This window comes from Geotrypetes seraphini, chromosome 12 (genome assembly GCF_902459505.1).
Source record: "Geotrypetes seraphini chromosome 12, aGeoSer1.1, whole genome shotgun sequence".
Lineage (NCBI taxonomy): Eukaryota > Metazoa > Chordata > Amphibia > Gymnophiona > Dermophiidae > Geotrypetes > Geotrypetes seraphini.
In genome coordinates, this window is record NC_047095.1 from 73,721,229 (window position 1) to 73,742,211 (window position 20,983).

The 20,983-nt window shown below is 44.6% G+C and overlaps 1 protein-coding gene across 3 annotated transcripts in view; it reads left to right on the top strand.

Moving 5' to 3' along the window:
• Nucleotides 1-20,983, top strand: part of DPH2 (diphthamide biosynthesis 2) — a 51,375-nt gene that overhangs the window by 3,974 nt on the left and 26,418 nt on the right. For all 3 annotated transcript variants that reach the window (XM_033916258.1, XM_033916256.1, XM_033916257.1), the window contains exons 2-3: nucleotides 13,686-13,858; nucleotides 15,369-15,481. In XM_033916258.1, the coding sequence (XP_033772149.1) occupies nucleotides 13,703-13,858; nucleotides 15,369-15,481 (269 nt within the window). In that variant the 5' untranslated portion in view covers nucleotides 13,686-13,702. The remainder of the gene's footprint in view (nucleotides 1-13,685; nucleotides 13,859-15,368; nucleotides 15,482-20,983) is intronic.

Sequence of the window (20,983 nt, forward strand, 5' to 3'; positions counted from 1 at the left end):
ATTCGGGGGTGGGGGACAGCTTCATGGGTTCCGTAGTCTTTGTGTGGAGGGGGACGGGTTCCCTGCCGTGGGTGCTAAACTGATTGCGGCAACCCGATCCAGCACTTATACCTGTTTTAACTTTGAGTAAGTCACAAGGTATAAGTTCTGTCCAGGCAGCCTTGTAAAACTTTCGATTATCGCTACAGGACAACTAAGTCTAGGTTGGCCTACATCCTGTCCACATCCTGCCCTAACCATTCCTCCAAAACCACCCTTTTGAGCTTATAGTAAACATAGTAACATAGTAGATGACAGCAGATAAAGACCCGAATGGTCCATCCAGTCTGCCCAACCTGATTAAATTTAAATTTTTTAAATTTTTTTTCTTAGCTATTTCTAGGCAAGAATCCAAAGCTCTACCTGGTACTGTGCTTGGGTTCCAACTGCCGAAATCTCCGTTAAAACCTACTCCAGCCCATCTACACCCTCCCAGCCACTGAAGCCCTCCCCAGGCCAACCCCCATCAAACGGCCATACACAGACACAGACCATGCAAGTCTGCCCAGTACTGGCCTTAGTTCAATATTTAATATTATTTTCTGATTCTAGATCCTCTGTGTTCATCCCACGCTTCTTTGAACTCAGTCACAGTTTTACTCTCCACCACCTCTCTCGGGAGCGCATTCCAGGCATCCACCACCCTCTCTGTAAAGTAGAATTTCCTAACATTGCCACTGAATCTACCACCCCTCAACCTCAAATTATGTCCTCTGGTTTTACTATTTTCCTTTCTCTGGAAAAGATTTTGTTCTACGTTAATACCCTTCAAGTATTTGAATGTCTGAATCATATCTCCCCTGTCTCTCCTTTCCTCTAGGGTATACATATTCAGGGCTTCCAGTCTCTCCTCATATCTTCTGGCGCAAGCCTATCATTTTCATTTCCTCTGGACTGCTTCAAGTCTTCTTATGTCCTTCGCCAGATACGATCTCCAAAACTGAACACAATACTTCAAGTGGGGCCTTACCAATGACCTGTACAGGGGCATCAACACCTTCTTCCTTCTACTGGTTATGCCTCTCTTTATACAGCCCAGCATTCTTCTGGCAGCAGCCACTGCCTTGTCACACTGTTTTTTCGCCTTTAGATCTTCGGACACTATCACCCCAAGGTCCCTCTCCCCATCCGTGCATATCAGATTCTCATCTCCCAGCATATATGGTTCCTTCTGATTATTAATCCCCAAATGCATTACTCTGCATTTCTTTGCATTGAATTTTAGTTGCCAGGCATTAGACCATTCCTCTAACTTTTGCAGATCCTTTTTCATATTTTCCACTCCCTCTTCAGTGTCTACTCTGTTACAAATCTTGGTATCATCTGGAAAAAGGTACACTTTTCCTTCTAACCCTTCAGCAATGTCACTCACAAATATATTGAACAGGATCGGCCCCAGCACCGAACCCTGAGGGACTCCACTAGTCACCTTTCCTTCCTCCGAGCAACTTCCATTAACCACCACCCTCTGGCGTCTGTCCGACAGCCAGTTTCTGACCCAGTTCACCACTTTGGGTCCTAACTTCAGCCCTTCAAGTTTGTTCAACAGCCTCTTATGAGGAACTGTATCAAAGGCTTTGCTGAAATCCAAGTAAATTACATCTAGCATATGTCCTCGATCCAGCTCTCTGGTCACCCAATCAAAAAATTCAATCAGGTTCGTTTGGCACGATTTACCTTTTGTAAAGCCATGTTGCCTCGGATCCTGTAACCCATTAGATTCAAGGAAATACACTATCCTTTCTTTCAGCAACACTTCCATTATTTTTCCAACAACTGAAGTGAGGCTCACCGGCCTGTAGTTTCCTGCTTCATCCCTGTGACCACTTTTATGAATAGGGACCACATCCGCTCTCCTCCAATCCCCAGGAATCACTCCCGTCTCCAGAGATTTGTTGAACAAGTCTTTAATAGGACTCGCCAGAACCTCTCTGAGTTCCCTTAGTATCCTGGGATGGATCCCGTCTGGTCCCATCGCTTTGTCCACCTTCAGTTTTTCAAGTTGCTCATAAACACCCTCCTCCGTGAACGGCGCAGAATCTACTCCATTTTCTCGTGTAACTTTGCCAGACAATCTCGGTCCTTCTCCAGGATTTTCTTCTGTGAACACAGAACAGAAGTATTTGTTTAGCACATTTGCTTTTTCCTCATCACTCTCCACACATCAGTTCTCAGCATCTTTTAGTTTAGCAATTCCATTTTTCATCTTCCTCCTTTCACTAATATATCTGAAAAAATTTTTGTCTCCCTTTATTACATTTTTAGCCATTTGTTCTTCCACCGGTGCTTTCACCAGACATATCTCTCTCTTGGCTTCTTTCAGTTTCACCCTGTAGTCCTTTTTGCACTCAAGTTTCAAGTTTATTTTTAACTTATTGAATCGCTTAATTTAATTTGCTAAGCGATTTACAAATATAAAGAAAGAGGTGTACATATTAGTTTATTAATAATAGATTAATAAGTTTGACATACTAACAGATACATAAGGAAAGGAAGGGCAGAACTACAATTGTATATATAAAAGAATACATAAATGGTAAAAACAGCAGGTAGGGTGATTAAGATAAAAAGAAAAAAAAATAAAATATATGATTATGAATTAAAAAATATAATTACTGTATAAGTTAAAAGCGTCTTTAAAAAGGAAACTCTTCAGAATGCCTTTAAAAAGTTTTAGGTCATTTTCCTCTCTTATATACTGAGGTAAAGAGTTCCATAATTGTGGGGCCATTACAGAAAAAAACCTTTTCTTGGTTTTTTTATATCTCACAAACTCTTTCGCCTTTATTTTTCCGCCACTAGTAGCTCTGGGCGCACAGTGGGATTCAATGGCCTAAAAAGTCTGAATACATCCAAAAACCCATTTCGATTATCGGCACTTAGATGACCTGTCTTTTAGGTCGTCCAAGTACCCACTTAGGCCTGTTTTTGGATTTATTTTTGTTTTGATTATGAGCCCCTTAGGCATCATTCAATAATCGGCAGCTAGCAGTTGATTGATCAAACGGCGTCTAGAAGTTGAACACTATAGATTCAGGGCCTTATTGCCTATATGGTCATTTTTTGCAATGGTAACTTTAGACAACTAGAAAAAGTACAATTCTTTGGAGAGCTTTTTGCCTTGCTGAGAAATTTTGGTAGTGATTTGTGCCATTTAATTATTTATTTATTCATTCATTCAGTTTTTTTAGCCCATTCTCCCAAAGGAGCTCAGAACGGGTTACAAATCAGATACTCGAACATTTTCCCTCTCTGTCCCAGTAGGCTCACAGTCTCTCTAATGTAACCTGGAGCACTGGAGGATTAAGTGACTTGCCCAGGATCACAAGGAGCAGTGCAAGGTTTGAACCCACAACCTCAGGGTGCTGTGGCTGTAGGTCTAACCACTATGCAACACTTTCCTTCAATTAATGATTTTTTTTAGGACATCTGGTTTTCAGTAGGCCAACTGGTGTGTTTTCTGCTAATCTTTTTTTTCTGTTGATTGGAAAACCCCCCCAATTAGATTAGAGATGTTTAAGAGATGTTATCCCAGGACAAGCAGGCAGCATATTCTCAACAGTGGGTGACGTCACTGACGGAGCCCCTCATCGGACATCCTTGAAAGCAGACTTGCTTGAAGATCTTTGTAAGAGCTTCCGAGTGCTGCACTGCGCATGCGCGAGTGCCTTCCCGTCCAAGTTAGGGCGTGCGTCTCCTGTGAAGTACCTCAGTTCAACATTTTCCGCGGAGCCGAGAAGTCCTCTTCTTTTAGCTCTGCAGCCTTCGTTGCCTTCTCTCACCGCGGCTTTTTTATTTTATTAGTCACTGTGCGTTTCATTGTGCTTTCTTCCTTAATCAATAATTTTAATTTTTTTTTTTTAAACCCCACTTATTTTTTCTTTTTCTTCCGGCAGCGGCTTTATGGCTTAGGCCTGGCCGCTCATCTTGTTCGGTACATCGGCCTTCCTTTTTTTCTATGTCCCGGCCTCTAACCGGGTTCAAAAAGTGTAGCCAGTGCAACAAGACCCTTTCAATCACCGATCCTCATAGTCGGTGTATTGTTTGCCTGGGTCCTGAACATTGTCCCGACGCTTGTTCGTGCTGTGCTACCCTCCAGCCTCGGGCCCTTTGTTGGTGCCGTGCCAGGCTCCTCCAACTTTTTGGCACAATAGATCAGTCGGCTGATAAGGCCTCGACCTCGACTCCAGCCTTTGTCTCCACCAAGGCCTCGGCCTCGATACCTTAGGCCTCGAAGGCCTCGACGGCAGCTCCTCTGAAGACCTCGACAGGTAAGTCTCCTGTCTCTCCTTCAGGTACTACTCCTAAGAAGTCTCCAGAGTCCCAGGCATCCCAAGCCATATCTGCCGGCCTACCAGCCTCGACTAGACCTCTAGCTAAGCATGCCTCCAAGCATCGGGAATACTCAACCTCGAGGTCGCCCTCCTTGGAGTGCATTGCTGCACCTTCGAGATCTGATCCCTTTGTCTCGGTGCCCATGTTCAAGGACATGTTAAAAGCCATTCTGACCACGCAGATTTCCTCGGTCATGGCTCAACTCCTCCCGTCCTCGACCCTGCTTCCTGTGAGCCAGCCTGAGCGGCAGTCTGAGACCCTGGTGGAAGCACCTAGAGACAAGTCTCAGAAGTTTCGCCGGTTCTCATCCAGTAACTTTTCACCTACTCCTCGGACACAGTCTCCTCCACCTCGATCGAGGCATCGCTCGAGGCATTCGCGGCATCTCATTTCCAAGCTTCCTCAGGAGACCTTTCTTCAGCAGAAACCCTCTCCTCCAGATACTGAGTCTTCTATGCCTCGTTTATCCAAAGCTACTGAGACTTCTACTAAATCGTAAGTCTCGCCATATGGAGCCAATGTACCTCCTTGGCTTCTGTTTTGGATTATTTACTTCACTTATCACAATCTGGACTCCAGTCTACATCTATCCGAGTCCATCTCAGTGCGATTGCTGCTTTTCATCAGCCTCATGATGGGAAAACCTCTGTCTGCACACTAGTGCTGCCCGATTCACGATTCGAATCAGTTCACCAATTCACTTCGGGATAATCGATTCGAATCAGTTCAAAACAAAAAAAAACTGGCTTCCCCCCCCCACCCGGCGTCCGGCTCCCACCCGGTCTCTCCACAGTTTACCTTCCAGCCGGAACAGCCTGCAAACAAGATCGCGGTGTTAGCGATTTTAGTACCGCTTCGGAGCTGGTTCGTCCGTCGCGGTCCCGCCCCTCCTCTGATGTCAGAGGAGGGTCGGGACTGCGACAGAGGAACCAGCTCCGAAGCGGTACTAAGATCGCTAACACCGCAATCTTGTTTGCAGGCTGTTCCGGCTGGAAGGTAAACAATGCGGGGAGGCCGGGGGGGGGAAGCGGAAGGCCAGGGGGGTGGAAGCCGGACCAGGGGGGGGAGTGAGCAGTCCTTTGGGGTGGGACAGGCAGGCAGGCCTTCAAAGGGAGGTGGACAGGCCTTGCGGGGTGGGTTAGACTTTCAAGGGGGGACAAGCCTTCAAGGGGGGGAGGCAGGCCTTCAAAGGGGGGGACAGCCCTTTAGGGGGGACAGGCAGGCCTTCAGGGGTGGGATAGGCCTTTCAAGGGGGAAGGCAGGCCTTCAAAGGGGGACAGGTCTTCAAGGGGGGGGACAGGCAGGCCTTTAGGGGTGGGATGCAGACCTTTAAGGGGGGGGACAAGCCTTCAAGGGGGAAACAGGGATGGTGGCACAGGCCTTAAGGGGTGGGATACAGACCTTCAGGGGAGGGGGGCCCTGGTATAGAGGTACACAGAGGGAGGGAAAGAGGGTTCAAAGAGATGTGCCTATGCCGGACTTTGGGGAGGAAGAAATAATGGGTCTGAAAACAGAGGAGAGGGAGAGAGATGATGGACAATGGGATTTATGGAGGGAAGTAACAGAAAGGGAGAGAAGTTGGACACAAGGGATGGTGTGGAGGGGGGATAGAGATACTGGATAGGAGGGTAATTGGGAAAAGAAAGGGAGAGATGGTGGACCCTGGGGTGGTGGGGAAGGAGGGAGAGATGCTGGATAAAAGGGTAGTTAAGAAATGGTGGATCTGTGGATGGAGACAAAAAAAAAGAAAGATGCCAGACCTCCGGAGGAGGGAAGGGAAGCGGAAGGGGAGGACAGAGATGGAAGATGGATGGTTAGCAGGGAGAAAGAAGAAAGAAGGAGACTCTGGCAAGCAAGTTATCAGAAGACAACCAGAGCCTGGGACCAACAAGATTTGAATGACCAGACAACAAAAGGTAGAAAAACTAATTATATTTTCCCTTTTGTGATTACAATATTTCAGATTTGAAACGTGTATCCTGCCAGAGCTGGTGTTAGACCGCCAACGTGAACTAGAATTTAATAGAGGGGAAAAGTTGTTTGTTTATTTTGTTTACACCACAGCGCCTGTGTGGTTAGGAGAAGGCAAAGGGGGTGAAAAGGCTATAAAATAAACCCACCAGGATGTTTGAAAAAAACACCCAATTGGGCAGGAAAATCAAATCTAAATTTTTTTCCTGAATCGGGCAGCACTAGAGAGCACAACATGCAGTACATCATTAAAGTCTCAAACAAGGAGATCACGTGATGCACTGAGCCAAGGCAGAAGCAGGCTGCCTGAGCTCCCGGGCCCCGAGTCCTGAAGCGCCCTGTTACTAGCCTTTGGAGGTGAGCCGGCAGACAGCGCTTTGCAGCGCTTGCTGTGCACAATATATGGACAGATTTCTGTCCTCTCCTGCAACGCCGATGTCCACCCGCACTCAAAAAAAGGATCGGGACCGCTCGCAGGACAGCGCTGACAAAATGGCGCCGGTCACCTCCACAGCCGCGATTCAGCAAATAGCGCCAGAGGCGCTGACAGCCCTTACTCAAGCAGTAACAGTGGCAGTGCAGCCCAGCATAGAAAAACTTTCTGAACAGCTCCAAAACTTGAAAATCTACTTATGGAGACTACTAGCCGCACCACAGCGCTGGAGACTCGGGTTTCCAGCATCGAGGATACACAGCAGGCACATGACACCGCGTTATAGGAACTGCAGGCTCTGACTCAAAAACAAGCAGAAAGACTGGATGATCTTGAAAATAGATCCAGAAGATCTAACTTATGATTTTGGGGGACTCTGGAAAAAGTACCCGGTCCTAAGCTCCTGCAGGTGCTGGAGGCCTGGCAGACCAGTTCCTTTCCCATGAAGGAGGGCCTGGGGCCTATTCGACTGGAGAGAGCACACTGGCTAGGCCGAGAACAAGCAAGAGAGGCGAGGCCTTGCATGGTAATAGCCAAACTTTTAAACTATAACCATAAAGTGGAAATCTTGCGCAAATATAAACAACTTCGGGAGACTTTAGCGTTTGAGGAGTCTGAGGTGCGCATTTTCCAGGACTATTCTGTGGCCCTAACGGAGTACAGGAAGCAATTCTACCCATTTTGTTCCTCTTTGGCTGAAAAAAAAATACGCTTTCTCTTTTTATATCCAGCCACTTTGAAAATTTAACATCAGGGACGCTGGCAGGTATTTGAGGCTGCGGCTGAGGCGGCCCTTTATGTGAACACTCAGGTGTTGCCCCAGTCGGACCTTACATGAAAGAGTACATGGTGTGCTTCCTTGTTTGTCACAAGCTCCTGTGTGCCTGTGGCATTGTGAATGCACCGGGATCTCCTGGTTTGGGTGAAGCCTGGATCTCAGATAATATGGCTGTTACTTGCTATTCTGGTTTAAGTTTGTTTACAATTTTGTGTTTTTTCCTGTTCTAGTTCAGAAATTGATATACTGTATATTTGAGCTCATCCTAACGTTCATTTGCTCTGCAGACTGCTCTTATGACTATTGTATTTACTGTATGGGAACTCGGGGCCTGGAGTGGCATTGTTTTGTGATCTTTCACACCTTTGGGACTGCCTAGGGCGAACCTGAGGGTGTGACCACAACCATGCAATTGGGAAGAAGGTTGGGAAGGAAGGGGGGGGGGTTGGGGTTCCTGGGGGGGGAGTCCTTGGCCTACGTGGTTGCTGCTGGTATTCTTTTGATTATTGGGAAGGGTGGGATCAGACCCTGCTGCGAGACTCCTGCACCTGACATTTACCATGGTACTGGTGCTGCTCGGCAGGTCCTGAGCGTCATGTGGCTGCGCTGGGTATGGCTGGGAACCCGGGGTGGATTTTTTCTGCACTTAGCATTTTATATGTTTGTACTAGCCCCTTTTATACCTGCTGGCTAACACTTTGAGAATAGTATCCTGGAATGTTTCGGGCATTACCTCTCCCATAAAACGAACAAAAATTTTAACACAGCTCAAACGACATAAGGTCGACATAGCCTGTCTGCAAGAAACCCGACTTACAGACTTGGAACATCAGAAATTGAGGAGGTCCTGGGTAGCCGCAGTGCATGCAGCATCTTCAACTCATAAGCAGGCAGGGGTGGCGATACTGATTAGTAAGACATTGCCTTACACTGCAAAAGTAGTAGCCTCGGACCCACAGGGCCGCTACCTCTTGCTGCAGTTGTCCGTAGGCACATATTCCTTTTACTTGATGAATGTATATGCACCTAATACCTATGACCATTCCTTCTTTGAGAGTCTAACTGCCATGCTTCTTGGGCGGGTTACTGATCCGGTATACATTGCAGGGGATTTCAATCAGGTGTTTGACCCGACTTGTGATCGTTCTCAGCCAGGACCTGGTGCGAGTATATCTCATACCAGAGGTCTGCCCTATCTTTGCGCCACTTTAGATCTGGTGGACCCGTGGAGAATTCTCCATACCACTGAACGGGATTACACACACCGCTCCAGAGCACATAACACACAATCTAGGATAGATTACATCCTTACCACGCGCAGAGCATTTCTGAATGTGGATGCAGCGATAATAGGCCCGGCGGTGATTTCAGATCACGCGATGATCTGGCTAGTTGTGAATGTGGGCTTCGGTTTGCGCGGACCCGTACGTTGGCGCTTCCCTAGTTATCTATTTTCTGATGACCATTTCAAAACATACCTAACGACTAAATGGGGTGAATTCCTAGACTTTAATGGTCAGCATAACAATGATCCGACACTGTTTTGGAGCACGGCTAAGGTGGTGCTCAGAGGAGATTGTATAGCTTATGTGCGTAATCGCTGTTTGTCCCAGGGAATACTGCAGTTGGAAAAAGAACTAGCAAGCGCTAAGCGTCAGTATACCCTGTTCCCGACCCGCCATGCAAGGGAACACTTAGCTTCCGTGGAAACAACCCTCAACTCCTATATACATGAGCGCACGGTGAAAATGCTCTTGTATCAAAAATTTCGCTACCATCGCTATGGAAATCGGGCAGGGAAGTTATTAGCCCGCTTGACTTCCCGGGTGCGGGGTCACCGTTATGTTTTGGGATTGAGGGATAGTACAGGCCAATTTCAACACACTACTGAACACATTGCACAAATTTTTCAGTCCCACTTCGGGTAAGATATATGGGCGCCGGGACTCGGGAGCTGAACCCCCTTATTAACCCTTTCAGGACCATAAGGATCGTAGGCCAATTTTTGTGGTTTTGACGACATTTTTATGGTAAAAAGGGCTTGCAGATGCCAAAAAATTGATTTTTTTTTGTGAAATATCATTTTTTTTTTTAAAAATCACACTTCTGGCTTATGGACAGTGTGGCAAGTGAATCTTCTCGTCAATCTGGCAACGACGCTAATGAATGAATGTCGGAACCAGTTTGTTTACATAAAGGCAGTATCATATGGAATCCGTACATATCAAATTTAGAACTGTAGACTATCCCAATCAAAATTTATAGGATTTTAAAGTTATGGGACAAATATGTCCCTTGGTCCTGAAAGGGTTAAGGACTATTTCACGGATTCCGGTTTACAGCCGCTCTCTGACTCAGATGTTAGGTTTCTTAATGCACCCATCACCCCTAAAGACCTACATAAAGCTATCCACAATCAACAAAATTTTTCGGCTCCAGGGCCGGATGGCTTTACGGCAGAATTTTATAAACTGCTCTCAGGGCAGCTTAGTCCTTTTTTAAGGAACTATTACTCCCAGGTAATCCAGGATGAACATTTCCCTGGAGAAGCGAATGAGGCTTTAATCACGTTGATATTGAAGCCTGGCAAAGACAGTTCTGCTCCCGAGTCCTATCGCCCAATTTCTTTGCTGAATGTAGACATCAAAATTCTGTCCAAAATCTTAGCTGATAGATTAGCGACCCTTCTCCCCGATGTGATTGCATCCACACAAGTCGGCTTTGTACAGGGTAGACAAGCAGTACACAACGTATGTAAAGCATTGATAGCCTTAGCGCACACGCAATTCCATCACACTCCTATGCTTCTACTCAGTTTGGATGCGGCACAGGCGTTCGACCAGATCAATTGGACGTACCTCTTTGAAGTGTTAAATTGTATGGGGATATCTGGCTGGTTCGCCTCGGCATTACGCACTTTATATTCCACTCCAACAACAAGACTACTTGTCAATGACATTATTACTGACCCAATACCTATTGAGAGGGGAACTCGACAGGGCTGTCCACTGTCACCCCTCTTATTTCTAATGTACGTTGAACCCTTTCTTCGCACAGTGTCTCAGGACCCCGACATAGTGGGTGTGGACTTCGGGACTCATTCACTCAAATTGTTGGCCTTTGCAGATGACCTATTATTTTTGCTAACTGACCCCGCTCACTCTGTTCGATATTTATTGCAAGCGCTTGACAAATTCAAATTTTATTCAGGATTTACGTTGAACTAACAGAAATCTATGGCCCTAGCTAGCCCCATGACACTACAACAGACATGGAGCGGTCACTTCCCATTTACGTGGGCTCAGACTTCAATTCGCTATTTGGGGGTACAGATCCCCCGAGACCTTACGACCCTGTACACCAGCAATATCACCCCATTGCTCCAAGACACCTCACAACATCTACAGAATTGGTCCACTTTTCCCTTATCGGTGGTGGGCCGGGTAGCCCTTTATAATATGGTGCTCTTTCCCAAATGGTTATATCTCTTTCAGGTTTTACCTCTGCTGCTGTCCCATGCCCATAACATTCGTTTAACGAAAGAGCTACAGCGTTTTCTATGGGGTGGTAAGCGACCACGTATGCCCTTGCTACAGATGTGTCTGCCCAGGGATAGGGGGGGCTATGGTTTATTAAATGTACGTTGGTATGCTATGGCTTGTCAGATGAGACATATTAATGATTGGTTTAGAGGAACATCTGATTTTTCTGCTACACCACTGGAGTTATCTTTGCTGGCTCCGTTCCATGTGATCCATTTTCTACATGTGGCGGATCCGAGGATGCGTCCTTTGGTGTCTCATTACCCCATTTTTATGCCGGCCAGAAGGACATGGAGATGGGTCTGTAAAACAGCCAAATTGTCTTCTAGGGTGTCTTTATATTTGCCTATACAGGGTAATGGAGCTTTCCAGCCGGGCATGCAAAATGCCACCTTTCTTAGGTGGCAAGCACAAGGTCTACAATATCTTTTTCACCTGTTTTCGGAGAAGGGGAGCCTGGCCACATTTGCCAAGCTGCAACGAACTTTTGACCTACAGGCTAATGATCTCTTCGCCTATTACCAGATCCGTCACTATGTTCAGTCCCTCCCAGTGGCTGCCCTTACTGAAGTCTGCAGGGAGGCGCTTTCGGAACTCTTCAGCCTTTCAGCCCAACAGAGGATTCCTCTACGATTTCATATTGTGGGGATCCGGGATTGCCAACCAAGTACGAATCTGGATATATTAGCGACAGCGTGGGCTGAGGACTTGCATTGCCAGTTGACTGCTCAACAGTTACAACGGGTCCTGAAGAACATTCAGAAGGTGTCACCCAATATTACTCACTGGGAAATGCAATTGAAAATTGTTCTTAGACTTTACATTCCACCGGAACGTGCAGCCCGGATGGGTATTACTGCGTCGCATTCTTGCCCGAAATGCAATCAGGCTCACGCATCTTTGAGTCACATGTTTTGGGCCTGCCCCGCAATCTAACAGTTTTGGAGACATCTTGGCCTATATACTACATTGCTTTGGGGAAGGCGATGGCTTCCGCAACCGAGGGCGTTATTTGGATTTTATAATATAGCCTCGCCCAAACCCAGGGGAATGTCAGCATTTATCTCCAGAGCCCTTTTGATGGGAAAAAAAGCCATCCTCACCACCTGGCTCTCCCGTGATCCCCCGTCATATGCACAATGGAGATCCCTAATGATAGTGCACGCAACACTGGAGAGACGCATGGTGGGAGACTTGACTCTTGGCTCGGGTTGCAAATTTTGTCAGGTGTGGGAGCACTTCTGGCAGGACCTCACACCGCGTGCTCGCAGTAGACTTTTGAATCTTTTTAAGATTTTATTCCCACTCTCAGCTGTTGGACTGGCCATGGATTCTTGGGGAGGGGGGGATGGGAGGAGAACTGATTATATTGTTGAAAATGTTATTTCCTGACGGTTACTACTGTTTGTATTTGCTTCTTACTGCTGGAATAATAAAAATCATTTAAACATAAAGTCTCAAACAATGTCTATAGTGAGCAGAAAAAACTTAGCTGCAGATGGTATCCAAGCTGTCTTCCAACCACCCAAAAGGTGCTGGCCTGCCCGACCCTGTAGCCACTCTTGTTTGAGATTTTGATGATGTACTGCATGTTGCACTCACACACTTGAAATTTGGCGTGCTAATAATTTGGGGGGATGGTTCCTCTGAGGGCTGCTACAGTGTTTGTTTTTTCACTGCTGATAAATGGTCAAACGTGTGTTTGTGATTTTACCCATTTTGGTCTCACAAGTAGAGTTTCTTGCCATATGAAGCTAAACTGAGGCTTTTTCTCCACTTTTTTTCTGCTTTCTGTGACTGAATGGGTGTGCTTGTCGCGTGTGTATGAGTGCAGTGGGCATTCCTTGCACTGTTTTGGGGGCCCCTTATGGTTCCTGATAGGACATATTTTGAGAAGCTTGAGTGATTATATATGTTCTTTCCTTAGTATTTTGAGTGGGTGTACAGTATTCCCCCGAAATTCCCCGGGATTATGTTCCTGGAGCACCCGCGAATTTCAAAAAACCACGAATACTGTACTGTATTGGATGCAGGGATCGGAGGCGGGAGAGGGCTGCAGAATAGTGCTGGGGGGATGGCATTTCTCTCTTCCTCATCCGCTAGCAATGCCAACCTCTCAAAAACCGAGCTGGAAAGAATTTTGGCACACTTTTTGGCCTTTAATTGGCTGTTAGTCTGTGTTTCCTGTAAACCCGGGACTTTCTCTGGAGTCGTTATAGTTTAAAAACACACACGGAAAAGCCCACGAATGACTGAGTCTGCGAAGTTGGAACTGTGAATTTGCGGGGGTATACTGTAATATTAGTTAGGCCTAACTCTCAAACAACCAGAAACTACATTTATCTGGCATCTACCAATCCCCATGGGTGCCAGATGCGGTTGCTTGCTATTTCAAATTGAAGTGTTTTCTGCCAAAGTAGGAAATTAAAGTGCTGGAGCTGGTGAACAATGTTAACAGTAAAAAAGGTGGTGTTCCAAAGAAAAGATTATAGATTATTTTAATCTTTTTGATGTTTTACATAGAAATAAAGAAAATGGGTGCCTTCCTAAATCTTTTTTTCTTCATTTTGTTATGTTTTAAACATAGTCGATGCTGAGTTAACCATGGCAATGCAGTTCAGTAGTGATGGTGAAGAGGCAATCCAGCGGCCCCTGATTACCACAGCAGTAGGCAACGGCTTGACCCCTCCTGAGGAACTTGATGAGGTTTATGAAATTGAGAGAACAACGGCATTTATTGCACAGCATCAGTGTAACAAGGTGTGCATGTGGCCTTACCTTACCCCAGTCAATTTACAGACTATGTTAGTTGTGCACACAGTTTTTATTACGTTGTTTCACATTTTTAAGCTTGTGGCTCATAGTAAGACCGGACCCCGGAAGAAGGTCATTGCTACGACCGAAACACAGCCCGTGTCGGCTCTATACCACATTTATACTGTGTCTTTTGTGCTATTGTACATTTTATTGTGTATAAGAACATAAGAATTGCCGCTGCTGGGTCAGACCAGTGGTCTATCGTGCCCAGCAGTCCGCTCACGGTTTGTTTAGTGTCCTTACCTATGTCAGGGCGTACCAGGAGTATGCACGGTCTGCTTTTAGAGTCCAGAGTAGACCTCTAGCTTTGATGATGATGTTGACCTCTGAGGCCACAGCTCATTGACCTGTGAAACGGCTGAAGGCATGTTTGTGGATGTGGCCAGTAGCAGTTAAGTGGCTGCCACAGAGGCTGTAGAGTGAGTGTTAGTCTGGTGAGCTGAGTGGCTCTCTTAGACTATTTTGTTACTTGTAATGGTTGAATCATGCAAACTAATGTACAGCATGTTCCAATAATTAAGATATTGTGAAAACCAAGAACTGTACAACAGACTTAAAATTCAGCAGATTCAAGAACAGATTCAACACGAAAGAATCAAGGCAAAGGTAATTTGTTTGTATTAAAATTAATCATCTCATCATTCTAAGAAAATCAAGATAAAAATCTGATCAAAAAACTTTTTTTTTGGTGAAGGACCATCTTGAATTGGAAAAAGCTAAACAGTGTTAGGTACATTGGGGTCATCTATTCTAAATCCCTTGGAGACTTTGGTTAGTGCCTCTGATTACCAGTCAATTTAAAAATTGCTACAATATGACAATTATTGAATAACTTGCTAGATATTGATTTTGTCTAGCTCTAGACCTGTGTTGTTAATGCCTGTTTTGGCAAACAGTTTGGAAAACATACTGTAGTATTATTTCAGTTGGAAGACTATTTGCAGAAATATCTTTCAGAACAGCTTCAGAAAATTCCATCGTACTGAATCCCCGTTGATGTCTGCAACTGATGTAATTAGGCAGGGTTTGGATTTGATTGGACATATCTGCGATAGACTATTTCGTTAAGCTTCCCGTTCTGAACTCCTTTGGGAGGCTGAGCTAAAAAATCAAAGAAATACAATCCTATAAATAAATAGTGGTCTTCATCACAAAGCATATGGGGACAGCATTAAGGATTTGTAGATCTTAATAGTTGGCATGGATGACAAACTTAAAGGCCATCATTTTCTTTGTATGAAGATGATGGAGACAGACCAGAATAGTGCCTGAAAATGAGAAAGCATAGGACAAGTATAGAAGGAAAGGAATGCAGAACTGAGCATTTGGCGTATGAGCTTCATCTGCTGCTCTTGTCTTGTTTAACCTGTAAGAAGCCACCTGTGGCAAATAAGGGCTTAAATTCAAGGCTTTCTTCTTCTGAACCTGAATGTTGTCCCTCTCTGTCTTGCAGGTGGCGCTCCAGTTCCCCGATGAGCTGTTGGTGGATTCAGCCACTGTGGCAAAAAAAGTGGAAAAAGCTTCTGGTATCAAAGTGTACATTCTTGGAGATACCTCTTATGGCAGGTGGGGCTTTTATCTCAGGAAAACTGTAGAGCAGTGTCCCAGCAGGAAAGTTTTTTTTTTTGTAAGGATCACATTGTAGGGAAGTGTTCAGGTAACAGGAAGGTTTCGTTGATGGTGCACTAGAGCAATGGTCCCCAACCCTGTCCTGGAGGACCACCGGGTTTTTGGGATAGCCCTAATGAATAGGCATGGGGCAGATTTGCATGCCTGTCACCTCCATTATATGCAAATCTCTCATACATATTCATTAGGGCTATCCTAAAAACCCGTGGGATAAGCACAGAGGATCTAGAATCAGAAAATAATAGTAAATATTGAAGAACTAAGGCAGACTTGCATGGTCTGTGTCTGTATATGGCCATTTGGTGGAGGATGGACTGGGGAGGCCTTCAATGGCTGGGGTGGTATAGATCAGTGGTCTCAAACTCGCGGTCCCCCAGGAACTATTTTGTGGCCTGCAGTCACTCTAAGCAAGGTGACAACTCAGGTTTGTTGTGGCACACTGGGCAGGAAGAGAGGCTCTGGCTCCGGCATCAGCTGTCTTGGAACTTCCTGCCTTCTGCTGCTAGGACTCCTGTTTTCCTCTTCTCCTCCATCCAGTAGCCCCGCGCCTCCCTCTCCTTATCCCGCTAGACCACTCCAAACAGACACAGTGTACCAAAGCCTATTAACAGTGGAAAGAACAACAAAAGACAGCCAGCATGGAAGTGAAAGAGGCTATAAGACCCAAAAGAATATCCTTTACAGAATGGAAAAAGGATCCAAATGAAGACAAGAAGAAGGAACATAAGCACTGGCAAGTTAGATGCAAAACACATAACAGATAAGAGAGAATATAAAGAGAAATTTGTCACAGAGGCAAAAACTCACATTAACAACTTTTGCAGGTACATCAAAACACAGTAACATAGTAAATGACATCAGATAAATAGTTTTCTCCCCAGGGCCTTTTAGCCGGGCGCTCCGCCCGCCTAATTTAGATGACCGCCCAGCTGTCATCTATCGGGAATCCTGCAGCTGCCGCCGCTCAATGTAATAAAAATCCCCCCCCCCCCAAAACCACCTCTCACTGGCTTGGAGATGCGAACTCATGCTTCGGGGCTCTAAGGTGTGTGTGCCGGCTTCCCTTCTCTTCCCTCCGAAACCAGAAGTTACATCCAGGGGGGGGAGAAGAGAAGGGAAGCCGGCGCACACACCTTAGAGCCCTGAAGCATGAGTTCGCTGCGGGCTAAGGCAGGAGACTAGTCAACGACGGATGGAAGCTTACAACTCGCTGCCGGGTCCTGCCTACTTTCTGTTTCCGCGAAGGCAGGACCCGGCAACGAGGAAGGCCCGAAGAAAATTGTAAGTTTCCCTCCGTCGCTGACCTATGGAGGGAAGCTTACGATTCGCCTAGCGACTTTGCCGACGGATGTGTGAGTTGGGAGGGGCGGCTGGGCAGGGCTGATGCTGTCGATGCTCATCTCTCCGCCCTTGTTCTTGTTGCGCGGCCGGTGGCCGAAACAGTGTAGAACTAGAGCTGGCCGTGGACCGGGAGCGGGTGTTGCTGGCTCAGCGGCGGCAGTTGCACGTGCTTTTCACACGCTACGGCGACAACAGCTCGCTGATGGTGCAAGGCTTTCGGCAGCTCCTGTTCAGCATCGGTTTGGGGCAAGTCAAGTCAATTGGCTACCGGGGGAAGAGGAGGTGGAAGATGACTGGCACCGGGGCTGGAACCACAGCGGCCATGGCTCTGGCTGCCCGGCTCCTGTTGCCCACTGCAACTTGGCTCTGGCAGCGCCCACAAGCCCCGAACCGCTAACCAGACACAACTATCCCAAGGCCGTTTACAGCCGGAGCCCCAGGAGGTGAGACACCGAGTGCCACGTGACTAAACTAATTCATTATTTGCCTGTGACTTTCTGGTATTTAGGATTAACTCTTTCCAGTCAACCCTTGACTTTAAACACACAAGTCTGGAAGTCTAAGCACATTTATTTATTTATGTTTACAGGTATTTGGGAACATAAAACATAGTGAAAGCTACTTCTGACCGGTGATAGGACAAAAGTGCACCCACATTTCAGCACAGACAAATTGGCGCAAGATCCCAGCGCGCTGCCTAAAAAGTTACTTTTAAAGAGCTCTGACGGGGGTGTGGGGGGGAACCTCCCCACTTTACTTCATATTTTTTGTGCTGCCGTTGGGGGGGTGTCATTATAGAGAAAACTGAACTTTTTCCTAAAAAAATCAGGAAAAAGTTAAGTTTACTCTATAATGGAGGGTTCCAACCCCACACCTCCCCCTAATGGCAGCGTGAACAGTATGAAGTAAACTGGGGGGGTTCCCCACTCACAACCCCGCGTCGGAGCTCTTTTAAAAGTAACTTTTTAGGCGGCCTGCTGGAGTCTTGTGCTGATCTGTCTGCGCTGAAATGTTGGTGCGCTGAAGTCCCGCACACGAATGACTATGAACCGTTGTGACCTTGCCCCCCCCCCAAAAAAAAATGATTTTGCAGTGGGAGGGTCTTAACTGGTGTTATTTAATAGAGTAGGGACTGGATACTTGAAGAATGTATGGTAGTCCTGGGTTTATTGATGCAGTTGCAGTGCTGTAGAGAAACACTTTTCTAGATTATACATCTTATTGTTTGGGGGTGTATTGCGGGAGGCTTATCCTTGCTTTTAAAGTTGGACTTTAAATGTATTTTGCATTATTATTATTTTTGTATTAATAGGATTTTTATAATTTTGACATTGGGGAGGAGTATTTTAATGGTTGTACAGTAGGGTTGTGTGTACATGAAAAATGAATGGAAGAAATTGCATTACAATTAGTACTATTATAATGGGAGTGGGGTCAGGGACGGAGCTTGGACTGAGGTACCCAGTTGGTATTTGTTAGACTTAGGGGGTATTTGGCTTGAAGAAGTTGAGAAACATTGGTCTCTAGCTGACTAGTATGGAGCCACAGTAGCAATTCTCCCATGGCAAATGCACCAAAGTCCATTCAATTTCTATGGGCTTCAGTGCATTTGCTGTGGCAGAATTGCTATCGCAGTTTTGTATAAGGAGCCCTAAGGCGGGAACTACTGTCTTTGTGCTGTGTCTTAAAACACAGATTGCCGGGGATGCAAAGCATTAACTGATTCAACATGAGTTTGAAGTTGGTTGAATACCACTCTCTCAAATACAGTAGTTTTGAAAGAAATGGAAGGTTTGATACTGGTCATTAGTTATTCGGAATAAGAGGATCTGCATTACTTTTTTTCAAGGGTGGCTTAAATGCTACTGGAACACTGCCTAAGTGTCAAACCTTAAAAAAGGAAGTCGTATTGAGCGTTGGAAAATAATTAACTAATAAAAATCGTGCACATTTAGTGATCTTTTTACTTTTTTGATTTATAAATCTTTATTCATTTTCTTATGTAACAACAAGTGTTCCAAATAAACTCATTAGAAACTTGAATCTACACACTTGATTAACTCACATATTAACGTCAAATTTAACATTTCTTTAGAAAATTAATATTATATAAAGTTATAATATTATACAGTGGTTGGATCTACAGCCTCAGCACCCTGGGGTTGTGGGTTCAAACCCCGTGCTGCTCCTTGTGACCCTGGGCAAGTCACTTAATCCTCCATAGCCCCAGGTATGTTAGATAGATTGTGAGCCCACCGGGACAGAGAGGGAAAATGCTTGAGTACCTGATTGTAAAAACCGCTTAGACAACCTTGATAGGCGGTATATAAAATCCTAATAAACTTAAACTTAAACTTAAACCCCTCCCTCCCTCCCAATCAATAATAATACATATAATCAAATTTATTGTAAATTCATTATAATATTGATATAGTATATAATAATCAGAAAAAAAATCACACCCCATTCCCCTTTAATCAAATATCTTATCATGGGAAAAGTTAATCATTCATTACAAAAATCTGTTAACGGTCCCCAGATTTTTTGAAATTTACTCACATAACCTTTTTGTGTTGCAATGGTGAGTTCCATTTTGTATATATGGCATACAGAATTCCACCAAAAATTGTAGTTTAACATATCATGTTTTTTCCAATTGTATGTTATTTGCTGCATTGCTATTCCAGTTAAAATAAACAGAAGTTTATTGTTATTTGCCGAAATTTGACTTCTTGCTCTCATAGTTGTGCCAAATAAAATAGTATCATATGTCAAGGCTACCGGATTTTCCAACATCCTATTGATTTGAGGCCAAATTGATTTCCAGAATGATAAGATGAATGGACAATAGAATAAAAGGTGGTCTAATGTCCCGACTTCAACATGACAGTGCCAGCATCTATTAGACTTAGAACTATCTATCTTTTGTAAACGAACAGGGGTCCAAAAAGCTCTATGCAATAGAAAAAACCAAGTTTGTCTCATGGATGCTGACACCGTACATTTTAACCTCCAAGACCAAAGTCGTGGCCATTGAGATGCAGTAATTTGGTGCTTTATCTCAATGCTCCAAATGTCTCTAAGACCATTTTTTGGTTTTTTATTTACAAATCCAGATATTAATTTATACCACTGTGCGGCTTTATGATCTGTTGAATCCATCTGGAAACATAAGAATTCCAAACTATGATAATTAGTAAGATTTTTCCATTCAGGGAACCCTACCTGAATGGATTGCTTCAATTGCAACCATCTAAAATATTGTGACTTATTAAGATCAAATTTACGTTGCAATTGTGAAAACTCCAGCAACTTACCATTTTGTATTACATCTTCCAAAATACGAATACCTGCTATCAGCCAATGTTTCCAGATGATTTTAAAACCGCCAATTTTGATCTTGGGGTTTAACCAAATCGTTTAAGTTGTTGATTTACTTATTGGAATAGGAGTTAGATTACTTATATATCTTAGAGTTTTCCAGGTATCCATAAATATTCTATGTTCTTTATATAACCTTGGCATTTTGATACTAACTACATGATTAAGACGCAAGGGAAACATAAGTCTCCATTCTAACCAGAACCAATCTGGAATATTATCAGTGGGCTCTGGGAGGATCCAATACATACCTTGACGTAAAATATAGGCTTGATGATACCTATAAAAGTTGGGAAAATTTACCCCGCCCTCCACAATTGGCCTTTGCAACGACACTAAAGCAATTCTGGGATTTTTACCAAGCCAAATAAATTTTGTCAAAACCCTATTTAATTTTTTATAAAAAGATTCTTGAAAGAAAACTGGTATCATCCCCATTTGGTAACAAACTACAGGCAAAATCATCATTTTAACAGTTTGTACTCTTCCCCACCAAGATAAATGCAAAGGATTCCATTGCTCACACATTTCTGTCACCTTTTGTAATATACGTTTTTCATTAATTTTCATTGTTTCATCCACTGTTTTTGTAATCCAAATTCCTAGATATTTAATAGCATCTTCCTTCCAAACAAAAGAGAAATTATCAAATAAACCTTTTGTACAATGTACATTTAATGGAAGAACTTCTGATTTATTCCAATTTATCTTATATCC